The following is a 26,345-nucleotide window of genomic DNA, read 5'->3' as shown; positions in this document are numbered from 1 at the left end:
ATGCTACCAGGCGTTTTAGTTCATTTTTTCCTCCCACAATTTGCTTAAGTTTGTAAATGAGACTCTCATTGGATAAAAATTGTATTTCAACTATTTTTAGATTTATGTGACTATATTGTGCCCTGCCTCGAGCTGAAAGGAGAGGCGGGTGATAAATAAATTGTTGTGATTATTATTATTAATGATGTGTGGGGCTCTGGGAAAGCTGTTTCAAGAGGAAATGCCTTTGCAGTAATGGGTCAGTTCAAACTCTACAGTTCTTTGCTTCTCAAATCTGGAATAGCACTGATTTTAATGAGCGAGAGTTTCCCCTTTGCTGTCCTCCACTAGAGATTTGTAAAGAAGCAGGCTTTCAGTGCTTTTTCCTCCCAAAGAAGTGTGCACTCCCAGGGAAGCATTGCAAGACCAATGAAAAACGCAGCTGCTGGAATGGCTTCACTTATTGTTGCTACTTTGATACATTCAGTAGGTTTGCACCAGTCATTTGCACCTCTGTGTTTAGTATCCTTACCAAACTGCTTGTGTCCCTGTCCCTGCAGGATGTGTTTGGCGAGGACCCCGACATTTCGAAGGAGTCCTCGGGCGTCAAGAAGCGCCGCATCCCTCGCTTTGAGGAAGTGGAGGAAGAGCCGGAAGTGATTCCTGGACCACCGACGGAAAGCCCAGGGATGCTGACCAAGCTGCAGGTGGGCTTTGAGTAGCAAGACCTCTGACAAAATGAGAAATCTCTTGAGCGCCACTTGTTCTGTGCCCTTGTACTCCCAGTTTTACCTACCCGCATCCAGAAAAGAGGTAACGTTCTGCCCTCAGTCCAAAAAGAAACCAAACCAGCTTTTCACCGCCTTTCTTTTTCTCCAGATCAAGCAAATGATGGAAGCTGCAACACGACAGATTGAGGAGAGGAAAAAACAGCTGAGTTTCATCAGTCCGCCTCCACCACAGGTACGGCTTCCAAAAGATATCAATAAATAAAACAATAAAACAAACGGGTCACAGTCTCACCATTAGCAAAGTAGCATTATTATGATTGTCATCATCATTATATATGTTTGTCTCTCTTAAAAGGAGATCTAACAATAAAAGTAAGACAGGATATAATTTGAAATCCAAAAACACACAAGAATTACAATTAAGCTCTGACACTATTAAAATTAAATAAACAACTCCCAAAATCAAGGTCTATTCCCACAACCCCCTGCAGTAAGTTCAGGTGGTCATGGGGCTTCTCTGTGCCAAGTTTGGTCCCGGTCCATTGTTAGTGGGGGTCACATTTTCTCTGGATGCAGATGAACTATAACTCCCATCAAGGTCAATTTCCCCCCAGATGTCTCTGGTATGTTCTGTTGGTCATGGGGGCCTGTGTGCCAAGTTTGGTCCAGTTCTGTCATTCATGGGGGTCACAGTGGTCTCTGGAAGTGAGTGAAGGTCCTGCAAATCCCATAATCCATGGCAAGTGTGGTCCAGATCTATCGTTAGTTGGGTTGACAGTGCTCTCTAGATGTAGATCAACTACAACTCCTATAAATCATGGTGAATTTGCCCAAACCCCTTGTCCAGCTGGTGATAAATTCCTCTATTTGCTGTGTGCCATACGGAAGGGTTAAGGGAGAGGCAGTGGGCGGGGTCATGCAAATCCCACACTAATAGAGACAGAAAGGAACACTGGGATATGAAGCTCATTATAACCTTCATTGTCACTGGAGGGAGTCCTTTTGGTGGCACCTCATCACTCTGGGTTATAGCTGTTTGTGGAGGCGGGAGCTTGTATGTGTACATGGACACCACATACATATACATATGTGTATATGTATGTATGTATACACACATGCATGTGTACATATATACATATATACAATATAATTTACAATAATATATAATATATTGTATATGCACATAATATTATTTTTAATACAATATAATATTAATTATATATTACATATTACATGTAATATTATTAATAATATTACAATATATAGATATAGTACAATATGGTAATTTATTGCCAGTATTGTGCTATGCCAATAATATAAAATTGTATGTAAATTTGATTTGTAAGCTGCTCTGAGTCCCCTTCGGGGTGAGAAGGGCGGGATATAAATGTATTTAATAATAATAATAATAATAATACAAGCAAACATTTGCACTTTTATTATGTGTATAGATTTTGGCTGAAATATTTTTTGCGGGAACATAGAAATCAGAATAAATAGCCTTAGGGACCAAATGAAGCTAATGGACAATGCTTTGTACCTGTTATTGGCTGGCCCTTCAGTATAGTCACTTCTTTATTTATTTATTTATTTACAGTATTTATATTCCGCCCTTCTCTCCCCGAAGGGGACTCAGGGCGGATCACATTATACACACATAGGACAAACATTCAGTGCCCATAAACACATCAAACAGAGACCGAGACAGACAGATGCAGAGGCAATTTAACCTTCTCCTGAGGAGATGTTCGATTCTGGCCACAGGGGGGAGCAGCTGCTTCATCATCCACTCTGACGGCACTTCCTCATTCCAAGTCGTAAATTAGTTAAACTTGCCTCCCCACTTTTATAAGTGGTACCTTATTTCCTACTTGATAGATGCAACTATCTTTTGAGTTGTTTCTATCTTTCTTTCCTCCGCAACCCAATTTTCCCCCATGCTTATCCTTTCACGACCAGCATCTTTCTGTTCTTTCCTACATCCATTGCCCAAGTGCATAGGAGACCTTCTCAGAGGATACTAGCCTCGAAGTAAACCCGTGCCCTTCTGTCCTTGCAGCCCAAAACCCCAACCACGACCACACAGCCCGAGCGCCTCCCCATCGGCAACACCATCCAGCCCTCGCAGGCGGCCACGTTCATGAACGACGCCATCGAAAAGGCCCGGAAGGCGGCCGAGCTCCAGGCCCGGATCCAGGCCCAGCTGGCCTTGAAACCGGGGCTCATTGGCAACACCAACATGGTCGGCTTGGCCAACCTGCACGCCATGGGGATTGCACCGCCGTGAGTATCGGAACATGCTGCCACTCAGGGTGAGGGGGAGGGAAGGAGCATTCAGTTGATGCTCTGTAATTGAATGCCAAAGGAAATTGCTTTGATCATGTCCTTGTTGTTCAGAAATGGATCACCTTTGCAGGAATGGCTAATCACAAAGAGGGTTTCCTACCTTTTCTAGCACTTTGGAAATGTAATACGGTATTCCCTCACTTATCACAGGGGTTACGTTCCAGGACCACCCACGAAAAGTGAAAATTCACAAAGTAGGGACGCTATATTTGTGTCGTTTACAACCTCACTGGCAAATAGCCCCTCCTCGCCTCTCAAACACGCACATGCCTTATGAGGCTCCTTTTCTCTCCCTTCGGCTTCTCCTTCCTTCCATTTTTATTTATTTACTGGCTGTGCCCGACCACGCATTGCTGTGGCAAAATATGGTGGTATGGGAAATAAAGTATTGAGGAATTGGTGGTAGTTAAGGTAAAGGGTAAAGTTCTTCCCCTGACATTAAGTCCAGTCATGTCTGACTCTGGGGGTTGGTGCTCATCTCCATTTCTAAGCCGAAGAGCCGGCGTTGTCCGTAGACACCTCCAAGGTCATGTGGCCGCTGGCATGACTGCATGGAGTGCTGGAGCAGTACCTATTGATCTACTCACATTTGCATGTTTTCTAACTTCTGTGTTGGTAGAAGCTTGGGCTAACAATGCGAATCTGCGTCCTTTCGGTCCGCAAGTTCAGCAGCTCAGTGCTTTAACATGCTGGGCCATTAGGGGATATTGTTTCCTAAAGCTGTAATATACAGTATTTCTGGTTTTTTTTTAAAGTAAAATAATAAATGTAATAATAACAGTAATAATAGAGTAAAATAAATGTAATAATAACAATAAGACTAGAGTAAAATAATAAATGTAATAATAATAGAGTAAAATAATAAATGTAATAGTAACAATAATAATAGAGTAAAATAATAAATGTAATAATAATAGAGAAAAATAATGAATGTACCATATATATTTGAGTATAAGCTGACCAGGCCTTCACTTGAGTATAAGTCAAGGGGGGCTTTTTCAGCCCTAAAAAGGGCTGAAAACTTAGCTTATACTTGAGTATATACGGTACTCTAATTGAAATATGTTTTCCAACTTCCTCAACGTTTTAACTCTTGATTTTTTATGAATAAAATCCCAGTATCCCAATTGTCTTACGTCTCAAAAACTGTACAGGGGTTAAAAAATTCCAAAAAGAAACGGAATCAATATGAAAAATTGACTGCGTGTGAATCCTTCTCATTCCGATGGCAAATAAAATGCTGAAATGTGAAGCCAGTAGCTCCATACCTCACAGCAGTAATTGTAACACAAAATAGCAGTCACGGAGACTGTTAATCATAGAGTTAGTTTCATGTGGCTTTATTCTAAAATCCATCTTAAATTTTACTTTTAATTTTTCATGGAAGCCTTATGATGGTTTTGTGAGGCCCTAGGCCTCCGCGGAACACAGTTTGGGAACCACTGTCCTAGGCAATATTCCAGGGAGAGTAGACTATATTTCAGGGAGACCCAGCAGTCCTAGCATCACGAGAGCTGCGTTGTGACCAGACATTTGTGTTTTTGGGGACGTCTTGGCCCAGGAAAGTGGAGCTGAAGGACCAGACCAAGCCGACGCCGCTCATCTTGGATGAGCAAGGGCGCACCGTCGACGCCAGCGGCAAGGAGATCGAGCTGACGCACCGCATGCCTACTCTCAAGGCCAACATCCGGGCCGTCAAGCGGGAGCAGTTCAAGCAGCAGCTCAAGGAGAAGCCCTCCGAGGACATGGAGTCCAACACCTACTTCGACTCCCGCGTCTCCATCACCCCGGCTCAGCGGCCAAAGCGGACCTTCAAGTTCCACGACAAAGGCAAATTTGAAAAAATTGCACAGAGGTTGCGAACCAAGGTAAGGAAGAAACCTCTCTTATCACAAAAAAGGAATGATTGGAAGGGGTGGAAGGCTGGCTTCCGGATTGTTGGGGAATCTGAGCTGTTTGGCGCAAAAATAATCCTAAATTGGGACAATTCCACCAAAATGTAGCAGAGGACCAGCAGTAAACTCCATCACCAGCAGAAACATACGTGTGGTGCGAAGGGATAAGCTTCTATTCCTTAGAGTGGCTCAGGATGGCAGACTCAGAACTTTGGTTCAAAAATATTTATTCAAGTAAAAGAAGTACTGTATATACTCGCGTATAAGCCGAGTATTATACTCGGCTTATATTTGGGTGAGGGTCCTGGTTGGCTTATATTTGGTTCAGCTTATACTCGAGAATATATGGTACATTTATTATTTCTCTCTATTATTATTGGTATTATTACATCTATTATTTTTCTCTATTATTGTTGCTACTATTACATTTATTTTACTCTATTTTATTATTAATAATACATTTATTATTTCACTCTGATATTATTATTATTATTACATGCATTATTTTACTCTATTATTATTAAAAGGATACATAAGCACATTTACATTGAAGAAGATGAGAATAATGATTTGATCAGAGTTGGACAGTCTTATCTTAAATTGCAGTTTTATGTAAATGTTCAAAAACATTTAACCTACTGATGCCTCAATTAATGTAATTTTATTGGTATCTATTTTTATTTTTGAAATTTACCGCTCTCGGTTTAAACTGGAGTCAATGTTTTCCCAGTTTTTTTGTGGTAACATTAGGTGCCTTGGCTTATATTCGGGTCGGCTTATACCTGAATATATACGGTAATTAAAAACAATGCATTTTTATCCTCCTCGTTTGCATCCCTTTAAAAAGGCTTCTGTTCCCATTAGGCCCAGCTGGAGAAACTCCAGGCTGAGATTTCCCAAGCCGCCAAGAAGACTGGGATCCACACCTCGACCAAACTGGCCCTGATCACGCCCAAAAAGGAGCTGAAGGAAGGAGACACTCCTGAGGTGGAATGGTGGGATTCCTACATCATCCCCAACGGCATCGATGTGTAAGTTCCTCGGCCTTTGTGCTATGCGTTTCCAGGGGAGAAAATGTGTAAACACCCGAGATGTTGCTATTGTGGGCTTGATTGTGGTTTCACTACCTTTGAGTACTGCTCTTCATGGAACTTGAGACAGTTTCCTGTTTCAAGGTATAGAATCAAAAATAGGGGGTCCTCAAACCTTTTAAGTGGAGGGCCAGTTCACAGTCCCTCAGACTGTTGGGTGGCCGGACTACGATGAAATAGTCCAAACTTAGGATTGTTGTTGCTGTGTGCCTTCAAGTCATTTCAGACTTAGGTCAACCCTAAGTCTAAAGTTTAGGACAGAAGCCAGGTCAATGACCTTGGAGGGCCACATCCAGACCATGGGCCTTAGTTTGGTGACCCTTGATCTAGACAATCTCACAAGACCATAGATAAGAAAAGAGACTTCCAAAGACCATCTAGATGGTCTCATAAGATCATCGGTAAGGAAAGGGACCCTCAAAGGCCATCTAGATGATCTCATTAGGCCATCAGAAGAACATGGATAAGGAAAGGGACCCTCAAAGACCATCTAGATGATCTCATCAGGTCATCAAAAGACCATAGGTAAGGAAAGGAACCCTCAAAGACGGTCTAGATGGTTTCATAAGACCATAGGTAAGGAAAGGGGCACCCAAAGGCCATCTAGATTGTTTCATAAGACCATCGGTAAGGAAAGGGACCCTCAAAGGCCATCTAGACAATCTTATAAAACCATACATAAGGAAAGGGACCCGCAAAGGCCATCTAGATGGTCTCATAGGACCATAGGTAAGGAAAGTGACCTCCAAAAGCCATCTAGATGGTCTCATAAGGCCATAGCTAAGCAAAGAGACCTCCAAAGACCAGGTAGACTTAGGTCAATCCTAAGTTTAAAGTTTAGGACAGAGGCCAGGTAAATGACCTTGAAGGGCCGCATCCGGCCCACGGGCCTTAGTTTGGGGATCCCTGATCAAAAAATATATCAGGGACACCCGAAGGTTGAAGTATGAATCGCTAGACCCTGTAGACAGGTGGGTCCTGAATGTGCCTTTTATATTTTACTAGCTTGGGTACCCAGTGTTATTAGAAAAAGTAATTTATTTTCCAAAATGCATAAGGTTGTGGGTGAAATATAACTCACATCATGCCGGGTTAACTCCCTGAAATTTTATCAATACTTAAAGTTTGTCGTGTTGGGCAAATGTGCTTTAGATGCATCATTGGTGGGGTTCAGTATGCTTTCCAGCTGCAACTCCCACCGTAGTGGGTCAGTCCCCTCAGATCCCTAAAGTATGGTCATGTGGGTTCTGTCTGCCAAGTTAAGGACCTACAACTAACAAATTTCAAGGCCAGTTCCACCCCAAATCCACCACTATTCAAATTTGGGCATATTGTGTATGCAGGCCAAATTTGGTGGAGATCCATTGTTGGTGCTCGCTGGATGTAGGTGAACTATAATTCCTATAAATCAAGGTGAATTTCCCCCAAAGCCCTTCTGCATTTTTTGTTGTTCAGGTGGGTTCTGTGTGCCAAGTTAGGTTCAGGGCCGTAGTTGGTGGGGTCCAGAGTGCTCTTTCATTGGAAGTGAACTATAAATTCCAGTACCTACAATGGCTATAAATCAAGGTGAATTCCCCTCAAATCTCTCCAGCATTTTTCTTTGGTCATGGGGTTCTGTGTGCCAAATGTTGTCCAGGTCCATCGTTAGTGGGGAGTCACAATGCTCTGACTTGATGCAGGGTGAACTACAACTTCCATCCTGTGGAGTCAAACCCCCAAACTCCTCCAGTATGTTTACTTGCTGCTCAATTCTGCTCTGTTTGTTATGCAGACAGAGCTGAAAAGGATAGGAAAGGGTTAAGGGAGAGGCAGTGGGCGGGATCATGCAAATTCCACACTAATGGAGAGAGTGAGAAACACTGGGATGTTTGCAGTGGAGGAAACATGTAAAACCTAGGATGAAATTGTCCCTGAATTAAAGCATTCGTTGGATGGTGGGCCGTAGTGTTCGGGGCATTGGCAGGGTTTGGGCTACATGTTCATGGTGCTCACTATAACCTGAAATGTCATTGAAGGAAGTGCTTTTGGTGGTTTCTCAGCACTATGGGTTATAGGTACAGTAGAGTCTCACTTTTCCAAGCTAAACGGGCTGGCAGAAGCTTAGATAAGTGAATATCTTGGATAATAAGGAGGGATTAAGGAAGCACCTAAACATGTTATACAACAAATTTGACAGAAAAAGTAGTTCAATACGCAGTAATGTTATGTTGTAATTACTGTATTTACGAATTTAGCACCAAAATATCATGATATTTTGAAAACATTGACTACAAAAATGGCTTGGATAATCCAGAAGCTTGGATAAGCGAAGCTTGGATAAGTGAGACTCTACTGTATTTGTGGAAGCAGGAGCCCGTCTGTGGAAGTGGGCACCCCAGCCACATACACAAATACATATTTTCACTTTTATTATGTGTATAGAATATTTGCCCAGTGCTTCATTGCATAATAATCACCTCCATGTAATAGTAACATCCTCATTTTTATGGGCGGCAGAATTGGGGTTTTTCTATTCCTCGCATAATAGTCACAGAGCCATTTGGGGTTGATTCCCTCTCCCTTCCTTCCTTCTACCTCCGAGGCCTTAAGGCAGTTTAAAAAACCTGAAATGGAGGTTTCTGATGTTCATACTTTCCCTCCTTCCTCAAAAGAGTTCCCCCCCAAATGGCTAAAAGAGTAATAAAATGCAGTAATTGGCTTGTTTGAGAAGGCTGTGTTTGATGCTGAAAGACTATATAAAATATTTACATACCATAATATAACAATAGGAGCATTTTGTCTGCTGTGTCAGGAGACACCTGAAAGTGGGAGAAGATACAGTCAGCAGGATTGGGAAGGAAGAAGGGAAGCATCCACTGAGGTCCTCACAAATTTCTCATCCTTTTTTAAAAAATGTTTTAGAAAAATGGCTGATGTCCTTCAAAGAGAGGACTACCATGGCATCACGAACCTGGTGGAGCATCCGGCTCAGTTAAATCCGCCAGGTAAGAACTGGTCCTGTGATGGACTGCATGGCAAACAGTGGGCACGATCGATACCGAAACAGTGGCAAAGGACAAGTGTATCAATCAGTCAAGGAAAGTGAGTGGCTGGCGTTGGGGTTGGTTCAGAGGGCAAAAAATAAGGCCTAGGATAAGGTTGGGCATCATATTGGGGTGCAACGTTAGGAAGGAATTCCTGACCATAAGAGCCATTCAGCAGTGGAACACACTGCCACGGAGTCTGGTGGAAGCTCCTTCTCTGGAGGCCATCTGTCAGGGGTCCTTTGGTTGTGTTTTTCCTGCCTGGCAGGAGGGGGTTGGACTGGCTGGTTTTCAGGGTCTCTTCCAACTCTAGGATTTTATGATACTATCCCGTAACTGTTGCACCTCAGGTTAGCTTCACCTTGCTAAATACACCAGGCTGCAAACAGGTTGAAGTCTTTTGTAGTTTATTAGGAAATAGGAAATAAATATTTCTTAAAAAGCAAAAGTAAAGTTCCAAAATATTATTGCAAAACAAGGCTATAAAGAATAATCCAATAAGACATGGGGCATAAAACAAGGTCCCATCAATGCATGACAAAGTCCCATGAACATGAACACACAAAGGCTGTAAAATAATCCAGGAAAGCAAGAGCTTGCTTCTTGACTCAAATGAGAAGTTGCTTTGACAAATATTTCCCTCTCAGCACACTCTTTCAATACCCTTTGCACAGCATGAATGCATTTCTTTGGCCTCTGGCTTCTCTCTTGTTTGCTATTCTAACACTTCTGCGAACCCTGAATTCCAAACGGCCAGCTTGATCTAAAGATTCCGTTTTGTCAAGGCCAGACAGCTCGTTAGCATTAGTATCTGTCTGCATGCTATCAGACTGGGAGCTGTCCTCCCTTCCTGAGTCAATTTGCACCTGGCCAGCTTCAGTATCATCAACACCATTCCCTGCCGTGGGAAAGCCTCCCTGTTCCTCATCTTCCACAGCAGGAACACTCTGAACCTGAATCCCATAATTCCCATCAGAGTCATCTTGAACCTGAATCCCATAATCCCCATCAGAGTCACTCTGAGGCTCCAGTTGAGTCACAACAGTAACATCACTTTGCTATGGCAACCCAACAACATCTGGGGGCTGCATAATACCAGTCCCTACCCCAGGGGTCCTCAAACTTTTAAAGCAGAGGGCCGGTCCACTGTCCTTCAGACTGTTGAGAGGCCAAATTATCATTTGAAGAAAAAAAACCCAAAAAATTCCTATGCACACTGCACATGTCTTATTTGTAGTGCAAAACAACAATAACAACAATGAAAGACCAATACAATATTTAAAAATGAAAATAATTTTAACCAACATAATAAACCTATCAGGATTTCAATAGGAAATGTGGGCCTGCTTCTGGCTAATGAGATAGGTTAATTAGGATTGTTGTTGTTGTGTGTCTTCAAGTCATTTCAGACTTTGGGCGAGCCTAAGTCCAAAATTATTTATTTATTCATTTACTACATTTATTTACTACATTTATATCCTACCCTTCTCACCCTGAAGGGAACTCAGAGCAGCTGTATGTACATACAATATATTATATTATTAGCATAGCACAATATTAGCATGATATATTACTATATTGAACTATACCACTCTACTGTAATATTATATGTAATATATAACATATAATTAATATTAAAAAGGTAAAGGTTACCCCTGACGTTAAATCCAGTCGTCTGACTCTGTGGGTTGGGGCTCATCTCCATTTCTAAGCCGAAGAGCCGGAGTTGTCCGTAGACACCTACAAGGTCATGTGGCCACTGGCATGACTGTATGGAGCGCCGTTACCTTCCCGCCGGAGCGGTACCTATTGATCTACTCACATTTGCATGTTTTCGAACTGCTAGGTTGGCAGGAGCTGGAGCTAACAGCGGGTGCTCCCGCCGCTCCCGGGTTTTGAACCTGGCACCTTTCGGTCTCCAGCTCAGTGCTTTATTATTATTAATATAATAATTAATATTATTATATGATATTATTATTAATATTATATTGTATAAAATGATAATATTATTATCAATATCATATGTATATACAATATATTATATTATTAAAACTGATATAAAAATCTTATATTATAAATGAGGGCGGGGGCCAGGTAAATGACCTTGGAGGGCCGCATCCGGCCCCCGGGCCTTAGTTTGGGGACCCCTGCCCTACCCTCAGTCTTTCAATGTGCAGGATGCAGCAGAAGTAGCAAAGAGAAAGGCTCTGAGGCTTGGAAAAAGTTGTGTTTTTGCAAAGTGGGAGAAAGCGTCATCCTTCCTTGACTCCCAGTGTGAGAGAACATTAAAGGTGTTGGTATAAGGGAGCCATGTCTTGAGAGTTAGAAGGGACCCCAGGGGCCATCCAGTCCAACTCATTTCTGCCAGGGAGGAAAAGCACAACCCAAGCACTCCCAACAGATTCCAGCCTATTTAAAAACCTCAACCAGACCCTGAGGGCAGTGAGATTCACTGGTAAACAGTTCTTCCTACAGTCAGGAAGTTCTTCTAATGTTCAGGGAGAAACACTTTTTTAAAAAAAAATGGAAATCTCCATAACCTTTTGGAGATTTTATAATCTTTGGAAAGTCATGACCTTATTAGAAGTCATAACCTTTTGAAAAATGATGCCATAACCTCTTGGTAAAAACATGACCTGTTAGAGTCATAACTTTTTGGGGGAAATGGCATTCACCAGCATTCATGGAAGGCAACTAGGCTTCTTAGCTGTTAAACTGATGTACCTAGGTATGTCTTTGAACTGTTAGGGATGAAGATATGCCAATGCACAAACATATATATCTTCAGCAAGGTTTCAGAAGTGTTCTTTTTAGTTGCCCAGAAACATCTACTCTCCTTTTCAATATATTTGCCTTTAAATCATGCTCCCAAGAGACAAAAATAGGCAGATTTCTTTAAAAGTAACATACTGTAGTTGGTTTACTCACAAACTTCATGTATTCAAAATACTAGTACTTTGCTTATCAATCCAGTTACAAATATAATAATAATAATAATAATAATAATAATAATAATAATAATAATAACAACAACAACAACAACAACAACAACAACTTTGTTTTTATATCCCGCCCCATCTCCCCGGAGGGACTTGGAGCGGCTTACATGGGGCCATGCCCGACAACAATACAATAGCAGCAATAAAAGAATGAAACAATGATTGACAATAAAACAATGTCGCATCAATAAAAATATAACATCAGCATTTGAATATATTTGAAGTAATTTCTGTATGTAGGTAACACAAGGAATCATTCTCAGAATTAACAGTCCATAGTCCAGTGGAGTCTGATGGCTTCTGTACAGCACACTGTTCCTGCATTGAAGTCTGAAGCATACCGTTCTAACTGAAGTCTAAACTGAACTATTCTGAAATGGAATCTGAGTCCTGAACAAGCCCAGTTCTGATCACATGGTCTGTAGTCCCTCCCACAACAAAGAGTTAAAATAAACTTGCATACCAATACAGACATACACAATACAGCAAGCAATCTGAACTATATACACAACATACCCTGATTCCCTGAAAATAAGACATCCCCAGAAAATAAGACCTAGTAGAGGTTTTGCTGAATTGCTAAATATAAGGCCTCCCTCAAAAGTAAGACCTAGTAAAGTTTTTGTTTGGAAGCATGCAGGATCGGTAAATGTACATACCATAGATTGTTGTACATGGAAATAAAGGTAGTAATAAGAAATAATAATAATAATAATATAATAACTTTATTCTTGTATCCCACCTCCATCTCCCAGAAGGGACTCAGGGCAGCTTACACAGGGATAAGCCCAACAACAACATAAATTCACATACAAACAGAAATTTAAAACAGTAATTTTAAAACAGTATAGCAATAAAATATAATATAGAAATTCTTGAAAGGATTCAGTTTGGTTCTGCTGTTTTGCGATGACAACTACTGTACAGTAGATAATAAATTTTCATTTTTAAAAATTCAACCATAAATGTGAATTTTTCTTTGTGGAAAAATAAGACATCCCCTGAAAATAAGACCTAGCACATCTTTGGGAGCAAAAATTAATATAAGACACTGTCTTATTTTCAGGGAAACAGGGTATAACTAGTGGAGGCTAGTGGAGAAGATTGCTATTTCCAACACCTTCCCTGTCATTTGAACCCAGAAAGGGGTTGGGCTAGATGGCCTTGGGGGTCTCTTCCAGGTCTAAGATTCTATGATTCATGAGTTCCTGCCTTTTCCTCTTCCCTGCCTTCCAGTGGACAGCGACACACCGGTGACCCTGGGGGTCTATCTCACCAAAAAGGAGCAGAAGAAGCTGCGGCGCCAGACCCGCCGGGAAGCCCAGAAGGAGTTGCAGGAGAAAGTGAGGCTGGGCCTCATGCCGCCTCCAGAACCAAAAGGTTAAAAAACAACCCCCAAAACATCCTGGGAGCCAGGAAGGTCTTGGATGCAGTGGATGTTGCAATGGAAATTGTCCTTTTTCTCCCTCTGCAGTACGAATCTCAAACCTGATGCGAGTTCTGGGGACGGAGGCTGTTCAGGACCCAACCAAAGTCGAGGCCCACGTTCGAGCGCAGATGGCAAAGAGGCAAAAGTAAGGGCAAACGTCATAATTGTATACTGTAGTCACTCCCCAATCATCCACTTCTTGGTCCACTATTTATTTGTAAAAACACCTCTCATATCACGTTTCATTCTCTGCTAGCTTGGGTACCCGGCGTTGCCCGGGTTATTTAAAAAAGTCATTTTTTTTATTTTACAAAATGCATAAGGTTGTGGGTGAAATACAACTCGCATCATGCCAAGTTAACTCCCTGAAACTCCATCAGTAGTTAAAGTTTGTCATGTTGAGCAAGTTTGCTCTCTAGATGAATCATCGATGGGGCCTTGGGATCTCTGGCTGCAGGGTGAACTACAGCTCCCACCATGGTGTGTCAGTCCCCTCAAACCCCTCCAGTAGGTTCATTTGGTCATGGGGGTTCTGGTGCCAAGTTTGGTCCCGGTCTATTGTCAGTGGTGGTCACGGTGTCTCCAGATGTAGGCAAACTACAACTCCTATAAATCAAATGAATTCCCTCCAAAGCCCTCCAGTATTTTTTGTTGGTACCCTGTTTCCCCGAAAATAAGAAAGTGTCTTATATTAATTTTTGCTCCCAAAGATGCACTAGGTCTTATTTTCAGGGGATGTCTTATTTTCCACAAAGAAGAATTCACATTTATGGTTGAATTTTTAAAAAATGAAAATTTATTATCTACTGTACAATAGTTGTCATCACAAACCAGCATAACCAAACTGTGAATACTTTCAAGAATTTCTGTATTATATTTTATTGCTATACTGTTTTTAAATTTCTGTTTTAAGTTTCTGTTTGTATGTAAATGTATGTTGTTGTTGGGCTTGTCCCTGTGTAAGCTGCCCTGAGTCCCTTCTGGGTATACAAGAATAATGTTATTATTATATTATTATTTCTTGTTACTACCTTTATTTCCACGTACAACAATCTATGGTATGTACATTTACCAATCCTGCATGCTTCCAAACAAAAGCTTTACTAGGTCTTACTTTCAGAGGAGGCCTTATATTTAGCAATTCAGCAAAACCTCTACTAAGTCTTATTTTCTGGGGGTGTCTTATTTTCAGGGAAACAGGGTCGTAAGGGTTCTGTGTGCCAAGTTAGGTTCAGGTCTATTGCTGGTGGGGATCAGAGTGCTCTTTGATTGCAGGCGAACTTTAAATCCCAGTACCTACAACTCCGAAATGTCAAAGCCAATTCCCCCCAAATCCCTCCAGTATGTTCTGTTGGTCATTGGGGTTCTATGCCCAAATGTGGTCCAGGTGCATTGTTGGTGGGGGTCACAGTGCTGTGTCTTGATACAGGGTGAACTACAGCTTCCATTGTGTTGAGTAGGTCCCCCAACGCTGTCCAGTATGTTCAGTTGCTGGTTATTTCCTCTGTTAGCTGTCTGCCATAGGAAAGGGTAGGAAAGGGTTATGGGAGAGGCAGTTCCACACCAATGGAGAGAAAGAGGAACCCTGGGATCCTTGCCTGTGGTGGAGGAAACACGTCAAATCTAGGATGAAGTGGTTCCCAAATGAAAGTCTTCATTTGGCTGGTGGGCAGGATGGTGTTTGTGGAGGACAAAGGCAGGGCTCTTGGACATGTTCACGGCGCTCGCTATAACCTGCAATGTCATTGGAGGAGGGCCATTCGTGTCTCCACATAGGTGGGGGCTATAGCTGCTTGTGGAAGTGGGAGCCTGTCTGTGTAAGCGGGCATCTCAGCCACATACACACATACAGATTTTCACTTTTATTATGTGTATAGATGGAGTTCTGAAAGCAAGCATGGAAACATCTTGCAATAATCCTTGCATTTCCATATCAAGAATTGGCCAGGAGAATTCAGACAGGATCATGGAGTCAGAGAATCACAGAGTGTGCCTTGTGGGAAAACCTGACTAAATCATTCCTGACAGATGGCCATCCAGCCAACCAGAGAATGCAGTCCTTTCTTGCTGTTTTTCAGGGTCTTTCCTGTAGTATTGGTTGCAACCATATTTGGCCAAGGTGGTGGTGGTGATGATGATGATCATCATCATCAGTATTATTATTATTATTATTATTATTATTATTATTATTAGTATTATTATTTTGTATGACACAGCAAACAAGAAAGATATGCTGGATTTCGTATCACAAAATCACAAGTCGAACACTTCCCAAGTGTTTAGAACTGTGTGATGAATTTTCGGATGATGAGCGCAGATCCCAGCAGAGTGGCCTTTTGCAGTTGCATATCGTGATTTTGTCAATGTCTATTGTTTCCAAATGCTGGCTGAGATCTTTTGGCACGGCACCCACTGTGCCCATCACCACCGGGACCACCTGCACTGGTTTCTGCCAGAGTCTTTGAAGTTCAATCTTGAGGTCCTGATAGCGGCTGAGTTTTTCCTGCTGTTTTTCATCAATACGACTGTCACTTGGGATGGCAACATCGATGATCCAAACCTTTTTCTTTTCCACAACTGTGATGTCTGGTGTGTTGTGTTCCAGAACTTTGTCAGTCTGGATTCGGAAGTCCCACAGTATCTTTGCGTGCTCATTTTCCAATACTTTTGCAGGTTTGTGATCCCACCAGTTCTTTACTGCTGGGAGGTGGTACTTGAGGCATAAGTTCCAATGAATCATTTGGGCCACAGAGTTGTGCCTGTTTGTAGTCTGTCTGTGCGATTTTCTTACAGCAGCTGAGGATATGATCAATGGTTTCGTCAGTTTCCTTGCACATTATTATTATTATCATCCCACCTTTTCACTCTATAAGAAACTCAAAAGCAGATTTACAATAAAACCGATACAAAGCAACTAAAACCTGAATATATGCAAAGATTAAAATGGATTTAAAGTTGAACAGTGTGAGAAATAAACGGTTAGACCCAGTTTCCCTTTTGGGCCAGATTTCCAAGGCCTTCCAGATGTGGTTGGAGTGCATCTCCTACCCTGTTTCCCCGAAAATAAGACAGGGTCTTATATTAATTTTTGCTCCCAAAGATGCACTAGGTCTTATTTTCAGGGGATGTCTTATTTTTCCATGAAGAAGAGCTCACATTTATTGTTGAACAACAAAATGAACATTTATTATATACTGTAAAGTAGTTGTCATCACAAACCAGCATAACCAGACAAACTGTGAATCCTATCAAGAATTTCTTGTTACTACCATTATTTACATGTGCAACAATCTATGGTACCTCTTGCAGTTTAGGTTTCACAAGGTTTCCACGCTGATTTCTCTCTATTCTAGTTTCAATGTAGTCATGAATGATGAATAATATAATATACTATAATAATAATATGATAATATAATAATAATAATATAATGATATACAATACATTAATTAGATAATATAATAATAGGATAATATAATAGAATAATAGAATGGAATAGAATGATATAAAATATATTAATAGGATAATATAAAATGGAATATAATAATAATAAAAGAATATGCTAATAATGATAAAATAATAATATGATAATATAATTGAATAATAGTATAGAATATAATGATATAAAATATATTAATAGGATAATATAAAATGGAATATAATAATAACAGAATAATAATATGAAAATATAATAGAATAATAATAGAATAATAATATAATGATATAATAATAATAATAGAAAAATATAATATAATGATATAAAATATATTAATAGGATAATATAATAATGGGATATAATAATAGTAACAGAATATGATGATAATAATATGGCAATAGAATAATAGTATAAAATAATGTTTCAGGGCATAGGATAGGAATAAGGATGAGAGGAGAATCCCAATGCGTCCTGTACCTTTAAGAAACTGAAAGAGCAGTACGAGTGGAAAGCCCTCTTCCTTCCCTCCCTCCTTCCCTTGCCCTGGCTCCAGGAGCCAATCAGAAGCCTTGGGGGCAAAGCAAGCATGGCCAGGAAGCATGGCCTTGTCTCCGGAGGAAGAAACGGCAGCGCAGCAGCAGCCACGGAGGCTGGGGGACAGGCAAGGCCAGCAAGCACTTTCCCTCCCTCCCTCCCTCTGGTGTATGAATGAGTGCTGCTTTAGCCCTGCAGCCATGCTTCCCAATGGAACTCTGCTGCAGCCTTAGTTGCTAGGTCTTACTTTCAGGGGAGGCCTTATATTTGGCAATCCCCCCAAAACCCTGCTAGGTCTTATTCTTTGGGGAGGTCTTATTTTCGGGGAAACACGGTAGCATTCTTTGCCTTCCAATGAATCCCTAAGGCTTGCACGAACTGATGGTTCAACAGGTTGGAAAGTTATGTGACCTCCACACCAGGAACCTTTTTGGAGGCCCAAATTAATTCCTCGAAAAGCCCTTGCAAAGTAGAATTGTGTGTTCCAGGAATGAAAAGCACTAAAGGCAAATGCAAAGAAAGCCTGCAGTTCCTTACATGCGTGTTGCTTGTCTCCCTTAGAGCTCACGAAGAAGCAAATGCCGCCCGGAAGCTCACGGTGGAACAGAGGAAAGCGAAAAAGGTGAAAAAGCTTAAAGAAGATATTTCCCAGGGGGTTCATATAGCAGTGTATAGGTGAGTGGCTCCCCCCTCCTCAAAGCCAGGGGCATCTTAACAAGGGATGTGGAATCAGGACGCCAAACCTACGACTCCAACTCCTCTCTCTTTTTCCTACCTTCATAAATAAAAAACACAGTGGATTCTCTGGATCTGCCATTTCCAGCTATTAGGGATTGTCTGACTCCATATTAATGCAAGGCTGTGATGTGAAGAGTGCGAGTTCACATTGCTATCATATAATAAGATCATTTTGTCATATCCGCAGTGGATCCAGAAAGCGAACCTGTTGCTAGGAATAACATAATTATTCCTGTAATGAAATGGTTACACAAAACATTTCACCGCCATCCCGTGAATCATCAGGCTGCTTAGATGCAGAATATGAAGTACAACAACAACAATAATATAAAATAATTATTAATTTATAATTGCTATTATTAGTAGTAATAGTTATTATAGCTATTATAATTATTAAAACAATATAGTTAAAATATGTAATCCTAAAATATTATGTAAAATAAACATATGTAAAATACTCATATTCAAACATATCTCTATGAAATGCATATATTAAAATACACAGAAGAAAGATTAAAATACAGTAAACACAAGACATGTACCCTATTACTACAGTAGATTAAAACAAAACCTGTATACAAACATACAAAAAACAAGACAACATCAACATCATAGGCTATTACTCGTGTACAAGTATGATTGCCTTCCACAACATCAACAACAACAAAAGATTAAAAATACATTTTCTAGTATAATACTACTATGTCCTAAATATCAAAGAAACAATCTTTCTATATATATAAAATGAGAATGGCATCGCTCCACTGAGCAAAACAACAAAACTAAAGGCCCCCTAACCTAGAAAATTGAAAACACAACCCCTCATCCACGTCTCTACGTTCTTACAAACAAACTACACATCCCTAACCTCCATGGGGCCAAAAAAACCCCAAAAACCGGAATGCTCCATCTGCGCATGCCCAAGAGGCCAGCCTGCGTGCGCACAAACAACAATCCACACCCCTCCCTCCTATGGCTGCTCCTGCGCGCACTTACTCATCACTCTCTCATCTCAGGACAGTAAATAAAGATCAACACTCTAAGAACACAGGAATTCCATCCAGGAAACAATCAAGGCCACCTAACACTTCCCAACAAAGGATCCTCTCCCCCCCCCCCCCTCAGGCAGGGAAGCAGCCAGCCTTTGAAGCTCCAAGGCCTTTCTATACTCATCACTCTCTCATCTCAGGACATTAAATAAAGATCAACACTCTAAAAACACGTGAATTCCATCCAGGAAACAATCAGGGCCACCTAACACATCCCAACAAAGGACCCCCCCCCCCCCCAGGCAGGAAAGCAGCCAGGCTTTGAACCTCCAAGGCAATTCCGTGCTCATCACTCTCTCATCTCAGGACAGCAAATAAACAACAACACTCTGAAAATACACGAATTCCAACCAGGAAACAATCAGGACCGGCTAACACCTCCCACCAAAGGATTTCTCCCCCCCCCCCTCAGACAGGGAACCAGCCAGCCTTTGAAGGTGCAAGGCCATTCCGTGCTCATCACTCTCTCATCTCAGAACAGTAAATAAAGAGCAACACTCTAAAAACACAGGAATTCCATCCAAGAAACAATCAGGACCACCTAACACCTCCCAACAAAGTATTCCCATCACCAAACTCTGGCAAATCCTCTGTTTTCTGAGGGCCACAGACAGTACAAGCACATAAAATATCTCAAACAACACCACTCTGAGCTGCTGAACTTCTGCATCAAAAGGCCACAGGTTTGAATTGGGGGAGCGGAGAGAGCACCCACTGTTAGCCCCAACTTCTGCCAACCCTGAAGTTCGAAAACATGCAAATGGGAATACATGAATAGGTACTGCTCCAGCTGGAAGGTAACGGCGCTCCATGCAGTCATGCCAGCCACATGACCTTGGAGGAGTCTATGGACAACGCCAGCTCCTTGGCTTACAAATGCAGATGAGCACAAACCCCCCAGACTCAGACACGACTGAACTTAATGTCACAGGAAAACCTTTACCCTTTACCTTTAACTACACCAATTCCTCAATACTTTATTTCCCATACCACCAGACTTCGCCACAGCAACGTATGGCTGGGCACAGCTAGTAACTACAAATATATGTTGTCTAATCTATGGAAGGACTTTACATTCTCTGTCTGGTGGTTATATTCTCTCAATATTCTGCACCAATTAAATGAAAAAGAACCATTGATATGTCCTTTCCCCACATAATAATAGTGCACTTTTAGTCCAAAAACCCAGTGATTGAGATTTGGCCTCATCTTTGCTGGAGAAACACAGTGAATGGGCCCTAGTCATGCATAAAGTTACACAAAACATTTCACCACCATCCCATGAATCATCAGGCTGCTTAGATGGAGAATATGAAATACAACAACAACAATAATAGTAGCATTTATAGTAATAATATCAAATATTATTTTATAATTGCTATTAGTAGCAATATTATTATAGTTATTACTAGCTGTGATTAGGTAGACCTGTCAAAAGAGAAAGGTCTTCAATTGTCTTTTTAAAAATAGGCTCTGATTAACATTTCTGAACAACTCTGATAAATTCCCATGAAAGCAAATATACAATTAAGTAGGTCTTTCATGTTACACATTTGTGTTTTGAGGTGGAGTCTGTGCATTTCTGCCAACTCTCAAAAGTCATTCTGACTCCACAACCCTGACTTCAGTGCCCTCTTTCTGCAAATGTTTGCTCTCTGTTGTAATGCATTTCTCACTGCCTTCCTCTTCACCTCAGAGTTCGAAACCTCAGCAACCCAGCCAAGAAGTTCAAAATCGAAGCCAACGCTAACCAGCTGTACTTCACCGGGGTGGTGGTTTTGCACAAAGACGTCAATGTGGTGGTGGTGGAAGGAGGTGAGATGGCGGGACTATCTCTCACACTGAGATGCTAAAATCCTCTTGAAATAGTCCAGATGGAGCAAATCTGTCCATTTCTTCTTCTCACCCCATTTTTCTCTCTCTCAGGCCCTAAGGCACAGAAGAAGTTCAAACGGCTCATGCTGCATCGAATCAAGTGGGACGAACAGACGTCAGCTTCAAAAGGAGATGGTAAGGATGCAAAGGGCTGTTGTTGAAATCTGTTTCTTTTCTTCATTTTCTTAAAAGCAAGGGCGAGCAAAAGTGGGAGGGTTAGGAAGCCTTGGAGGGAAAGAGCACAGAATAATAGGAAATAATAATAAAAAAAACTGGAGTGAATACTTAGCAGATGATATGATGCAGTATTGTATTAAATATACAAGTGGATGTTGTAAGGAGAATTGGGACTCGAAGCAATTCTAGGCACTGCAACTGAAGGGAGATGTTGACAAGCTGGAATGTGTCCAGAGGAGGGCGATTCAAATAATCAAGGGTCTGGAGAACAAGAATCCCTATGAGGAGCAGCTTACAGAGCTGGGCATGTTTAGCCTGCAGAAGAGAAGGCTGAGAGGAGACATGATGAGGGCAATGGATCAAGGTGTGAGGAGAAATCATAGAGAGGAGGGAGCAAGCTTGTTTTCTGCTGCCCTGGAGACTAGGACGCGAAACAGCGGCTGCAAACGATAGGAAAGGAGATTCCACCTGAACATAAGGAAGAACTTCCTCACTGTGAGAGAGAGAGCTGTTCAGCAGTGGAACTCTCTGCCCTGGAGTGTGTTGGAGGCTCCTTCTTTGGAGGTTTTAAAGTGGAGGCTGGATGACCATCTGTTGGATGCTTTGAATAAATAATAATAATAATAACAACAACAATAATGATAACAACTACTACTACTTTATTTTTGTACCCCACCTCCATCTCCCCAAAGGGACTCGGGGCGACTAACATGTGGCCAAGCCCAGGCCATTACAATAAAATAAAATAATATACATAAAAGACACGCGTCATAATCAAATAAAAATACATGCACGATAACATAATAAAATAACAATAAAATAATAAAACATTGTATAAAATAATAAACATTGTAAAAACAGTACAAGAGTTAAAGAATGCAATTTTCCTGCTTCTTGGCAGAATAGGGTTGGACTGGATGGCCCATGAGGTCTCTTTCAACTCTAGGATGCTATCTATATATACAAAAGAGTGATGGAATCCCGGCGACCGACAAAACAACAAAACTAAAGGTTCCCCAACCTCGAAATCTGATAACACAACCCATCATCCACGCCTCCAGGTTGATACAACAAAAAGAAAAATAAAGTCCTAATCAGAGGGAGAGGAAGACTTGTTTTTATCCAATTGCTGCCAGTTAGAAGGCTAAGCTCCGCCCACACATGACCTTGGAGGTGTCTACGGACAATGCCAGCTCTTCAGCTTAGAAATGGAGATGAGCCCCAACCCCCAGAGTCAGACACAACTGGACTTAATGTCAGGGAAAAACTTTTACCCTTTACCTTAACTACCACAAATTCCTCATTTCCTATACCACCATACTTCGCCACAGCAACGCGTGGCCAGGCACAGCTAGTGATTCTATATATATTTATCAAAGAAAAAGGCATGTCAGACATATAATAGCATTTTGGGGAAGATGTCAGTATAAGAAATATTAATATTAAGGATGAATAAATGTCATATGGGTGCACATAGATTAAATGTATAAAATATATGCTTAACTGATTTAATGTATGTTTTGTGTGTGATTTGTATAATTATTTATTATAAATAAATAAAAATTAACACGTTAAACAAATAATGAATTGTAAACTCCACAATCTCATGCTTGTAATTTATTCTTTCTTTAGATGACGAGGAGTCTGATGAGGAGGCAGTAAAGAAGACAAATAAATGTTCCCTGGTTTGGGAGGTGAGTTGAAAAGCCTATTAAACATCAAATTATGTTATGATTTTACAAATTAAGCAACAAAACATCATGTTTTACAACAAATTGATAGAAAAAAGCAGTTCAATACACGGTAATGTTATGTAGTAATGACTGATCTCCGATGTCGCGGTTGACTGTGCTGGGGATACTTTTAACTAATAGTGGTTTTTTATATCCAATGTGTTCCCTGCTTGGGTTTTAATGATGCTGTACTTACTTGGTTTTATCTTGTTTTTAATTATGCTGGTGCTAATCCATGAAATATGTAGTATTTGAAGGGCATATCCTGATATTGATATTTGCAGCATTTTAATGTTTTAATGATTTATATAGGGTTTTAATTGTATGTTTTATATTGTATTTGATGGTCTGGCTTTTGTGTATTTGTTTGTTTGTCTTGCATGCGAAAGACCTATGGTCTAAGCATTAAATAAATTTGATTTGATTAGTAATGACTGTATTTACGAATTTAGCACCAAAACATCACAATGTATTGAAAATATTGACTACAAAAACATTGACTACTAAAAGGCAGATAATACAGAACGTTGGATAAGTGAAGTTGGATAAGTGATACTCTACTGTACATTAGAAATGCAGGGAACAGTATAGACATATATGTTCATCTATATTAAATTTTATTTTAATGTTTAAGATAAAATTTTCATGCAATAACACAATGTAACACATTTGAAAAATGTTCTGTTCCTGGTTTAAAAGGGTTATTTCCTGTCTAATTGTGTCGTACTTACTTTGAAAGGGGTTGTTTTACTACAGACACTTCCTTTTTATGGTTGCCACAAACTATGTTGAATTGGTTGAGACTCTTATGATGAGATATTCATTGAAAAACTAGAGCAACATGTGCTGCAGGACAATGTCCTGCAAAAACATAGTGTTTGCAGTTTAATAAACTTTTTCCTTTTTTCTATGATAGAACCAATTAGGAAATGACATTGATAACCTGTGTCCCCTTCTCTCGGCCTCCTTTTCTCCAAGATAAACATCTCCATCTCCATAAGCCCCTACTCATAGGGCTTGGTTTCCAATTTTTTGATCATTGTCCTGCAGCAAATTTTGCTCTAGTTTTTCAATGAATATAGTCAGAGAACGGCTCCAGAGTGACTCCCAGGTATTTTGGTGTGCTGCAATGCTCCAGTGGAATTCCTTCCCAGGTGCCTGTCTGTTCCTAAGGTGAAAAGCACATATCAATATTGCTATTAGCATTGGCCTTTTTCGCTGCCGCATCACACTGCTGGCTCATGATCAGCTCCACTAAGACTTCTTCATGTTTTATGGCAACCCCATGAATAGATTGAGATAATTACTGTATATACTCGAGTATAAGCCTAGTTTTTCAGCCCTTTTTTTTAAGACTGAAAAAGCCCCCTCGGCTTATACTTGGGTGAGGGTCCTGGTTGGCTTATATTTGGGTCAGCTTATACTCGAGAATATATGGTACATTTATTATCTTTCTCTATTATTATTGGTATTATTACATTTATTATTTTACTCTATTATTATTATTATTATTATTATTATTATTATTATTATTATTACATTTATTATTTCACTCTGATCTTCTTATTGTTGTTGCATTTATTATTTTATTCTATTTATTATTACATGAATTATTTTCCTGTATTAATTATTATTATTATGACATGTATTATTTTACTCCATTATTATTAAAAGGATACATAAGCACATTTACATTGAAGAAGATGAGAATAATGATTTGATCAGAGTTGGGACAGTCTTATCTTAAATTTGAGCTTTATGTAAATATTCAAAAACATTTAACCTACTGATGCCTCAATTAATGTAATTTTATTGGTATCTATTTTTATTTCTGAAATTTACCACCCTCAGCTTATACTGGAGTCAATGATTTCCCAGAGTTTTTGTGGTAAAATTAGGTGCCTTGGCTTATATTCGGGTCGGCTTATACTCGAGTAGAATCATAGAATCATAGAATAGTAGAGTTGGAAGAGACCTCATGGGCCATCTAGTCCAACCCCCCGCTAAGAAGCAGGCACCCCCGACAGATGGCCACCCAGCCTCTGCTTAAAAGCCTCCAAAGAAGGAGCCTCCACCACAGTCCGGGACAGAGAGTTCCACTGCCGAACAGCCCTTCTCACAGTGAGGAAGTTCCTCCTAATGTTCAGGTGGAATCTCCTTTCCTGTAGTTTGAAGCCATTGTTCCGCATCCTAGTCTGCAGGGCAGCAGAAAACAAGCTCCCTTCCTCCTCCCTATGACTTCGCTTCACGTATTGACATGGCTCTCATCATGTCTCCTCTCAGCCTTCTCTGAGTGGTACTCCTCGCAGACGTACCGTATATACGGTACTTCTCTAATTCTGTATTCCTATTAATGCAGCCTAGAATTGCATTGGCTTTTTAAGCTGCCGCATGACACTCTTGGCTCACGTTCAGCTTTTGTTGGGCATCCTTGGTTATGTGGACTGGGATGCGGTGCGCATGGACCACTAAGACTCCTTCATCCCTTTCCCGTGGACTGCTCTCAAGCCAAGGCTCCCCATCCTGTATTTGTGTATTTCTTTTTTCTGCCTACACGTGGCATCCTCCATTCCTCCTAGTCCTGTCCTTAACGCCCCATTCTTTCTCTGTGTCCTTTTTTCCCAGGGCACAGCCAAGGAGCGCAGCTTTGGCGAGATGAAGTTCAAGCAGTGCCCCACCGAAAACATGGCACGGGAGCACTTTAAGAAACACGGGGCGGAGCACTACTGGGACCTGGCGCTCAGCGAGTCGGTGTTGGAATCCACGGACTAAAAAGGGGGCCCTTGACACCGACATCTCCCCTTTCAGCTCCTTTGCTTTTGAGCCTCGAGAACTCGGCCAAAACTTGGGACATAGAGTTCTTCCCACCGCGTTCTTCCTCTTTCCCCCCCTTCCTTCTTGAGTTCCTCATTAAAAAAGAAATATTTTTTAAAAAGAAAAACGCATCGGAAGTAGGGCTTTGTTTTTGGAGTCTTCGACTGAGAGGGGGGTAGGATTGTGCATCTTGCCCTTTGAGCTTCCCTCTGAAAAGGATTCGACTTGGAGGGGAAACAGCCAACCAGGATTGATTTGCCATCTCTTTCCAAACCCATTTGCCTCTGAAGATATGCAGATCCTATATTTGCTTTCTCCCTCTTTTTTTTTTTCTTTTCCAGTATCTTTGTTGGACAATAAATGCTCTGGGGTAGGAGAGAAGGAGACTTATTTGGAATATCATCTTTTAATGCAAAGAGTAGGAACTGGGGATTTAGCCCATATCCTATCATTACATAATAAACTTTGGGGTTGCTTTCAAGACTTGAAAAAGCAAAA

At 40.8% G+C, this 26,345-nt stretch overlaps 1 protein-coding gene across 4 annotated transcripts in view; it reads left to right on the top strand.

Annotated features, from left to right (window-relative positions):
* Positions 1-26,345, top strand: part of prpf3 (pre-mRNA processing factor 3) — a 32,578-nt gene extending 6,233 nt beyond the window's left edge. For 2 of the 4 annotated variants that reach the window (XM_062965134.1, XM_062965135.1), the window contains 13 exons: positions 540-686; positions 859-942; positions 2,770-2,994; positions 4,613-4,924; positions 5,816-5,982; positions 8,944-9,026; positions 13,301-13,444; positions 13,539-13,638; positions 18,023-18,136; positions 20,945-21,063; positions 21,175-21,258; positions 22,933-22,994; positions 25,659-26,345. In XM_062965134.1, the coding sequence (XP_062821204.1) occupies positions 540-686; positions 859-942; positions 2,770-2,994; positions 4,613-4,924; positions 5,816-5,982; positions 8,944-9,026; positions 13,301-13,444; positions 13,539-13,638; positions 18,023-18,136; positions 20,945-21,063; positions 21,175-21,258; positions 22,933-22,994; positions 25,659-25,805 (1,788 nt within the window). In that variant the 3' untranslated portion in view covers positions 25,806-26,345. Of the gene's footprint in view, positions 1-539; positions 687-858; positions 943-2,769; positions 2,995-4,612; positions 4,925-5,815; positions 5,983-8,943; positions 9,027-13,300; positions 13,445-13,538; positions 13,639-18,022; positions 18,137-20,944; positions 21,064-21,174; positions 21,259-22,932; positions 22,995-25,658 lie in introns of those variants that run through there. The other 2 variants (XM_016998365.2, XR_010001277.1) reach the window with 2 other exon arrangements.

This window comes from Anolis carolinensis, unplaced genomic scaffold, assembly GCF_035594765.1.
Source record: "Anolis carolinensis isolate JA03-04 unplaced genomic scaffold, rAnoCar3.1.pri scaffold_14, whole genome shotgun sequence".
Classification (NCBI taxonomy): Eukaryota; Metazoa; Chordata; class Lepidosauria; order Squamata; family Dactyloidae; genus Anolis; species Anolis carolinensis.
This window is presented reverse-complemented; position numbering and strand designations above follow the sequence as displayed.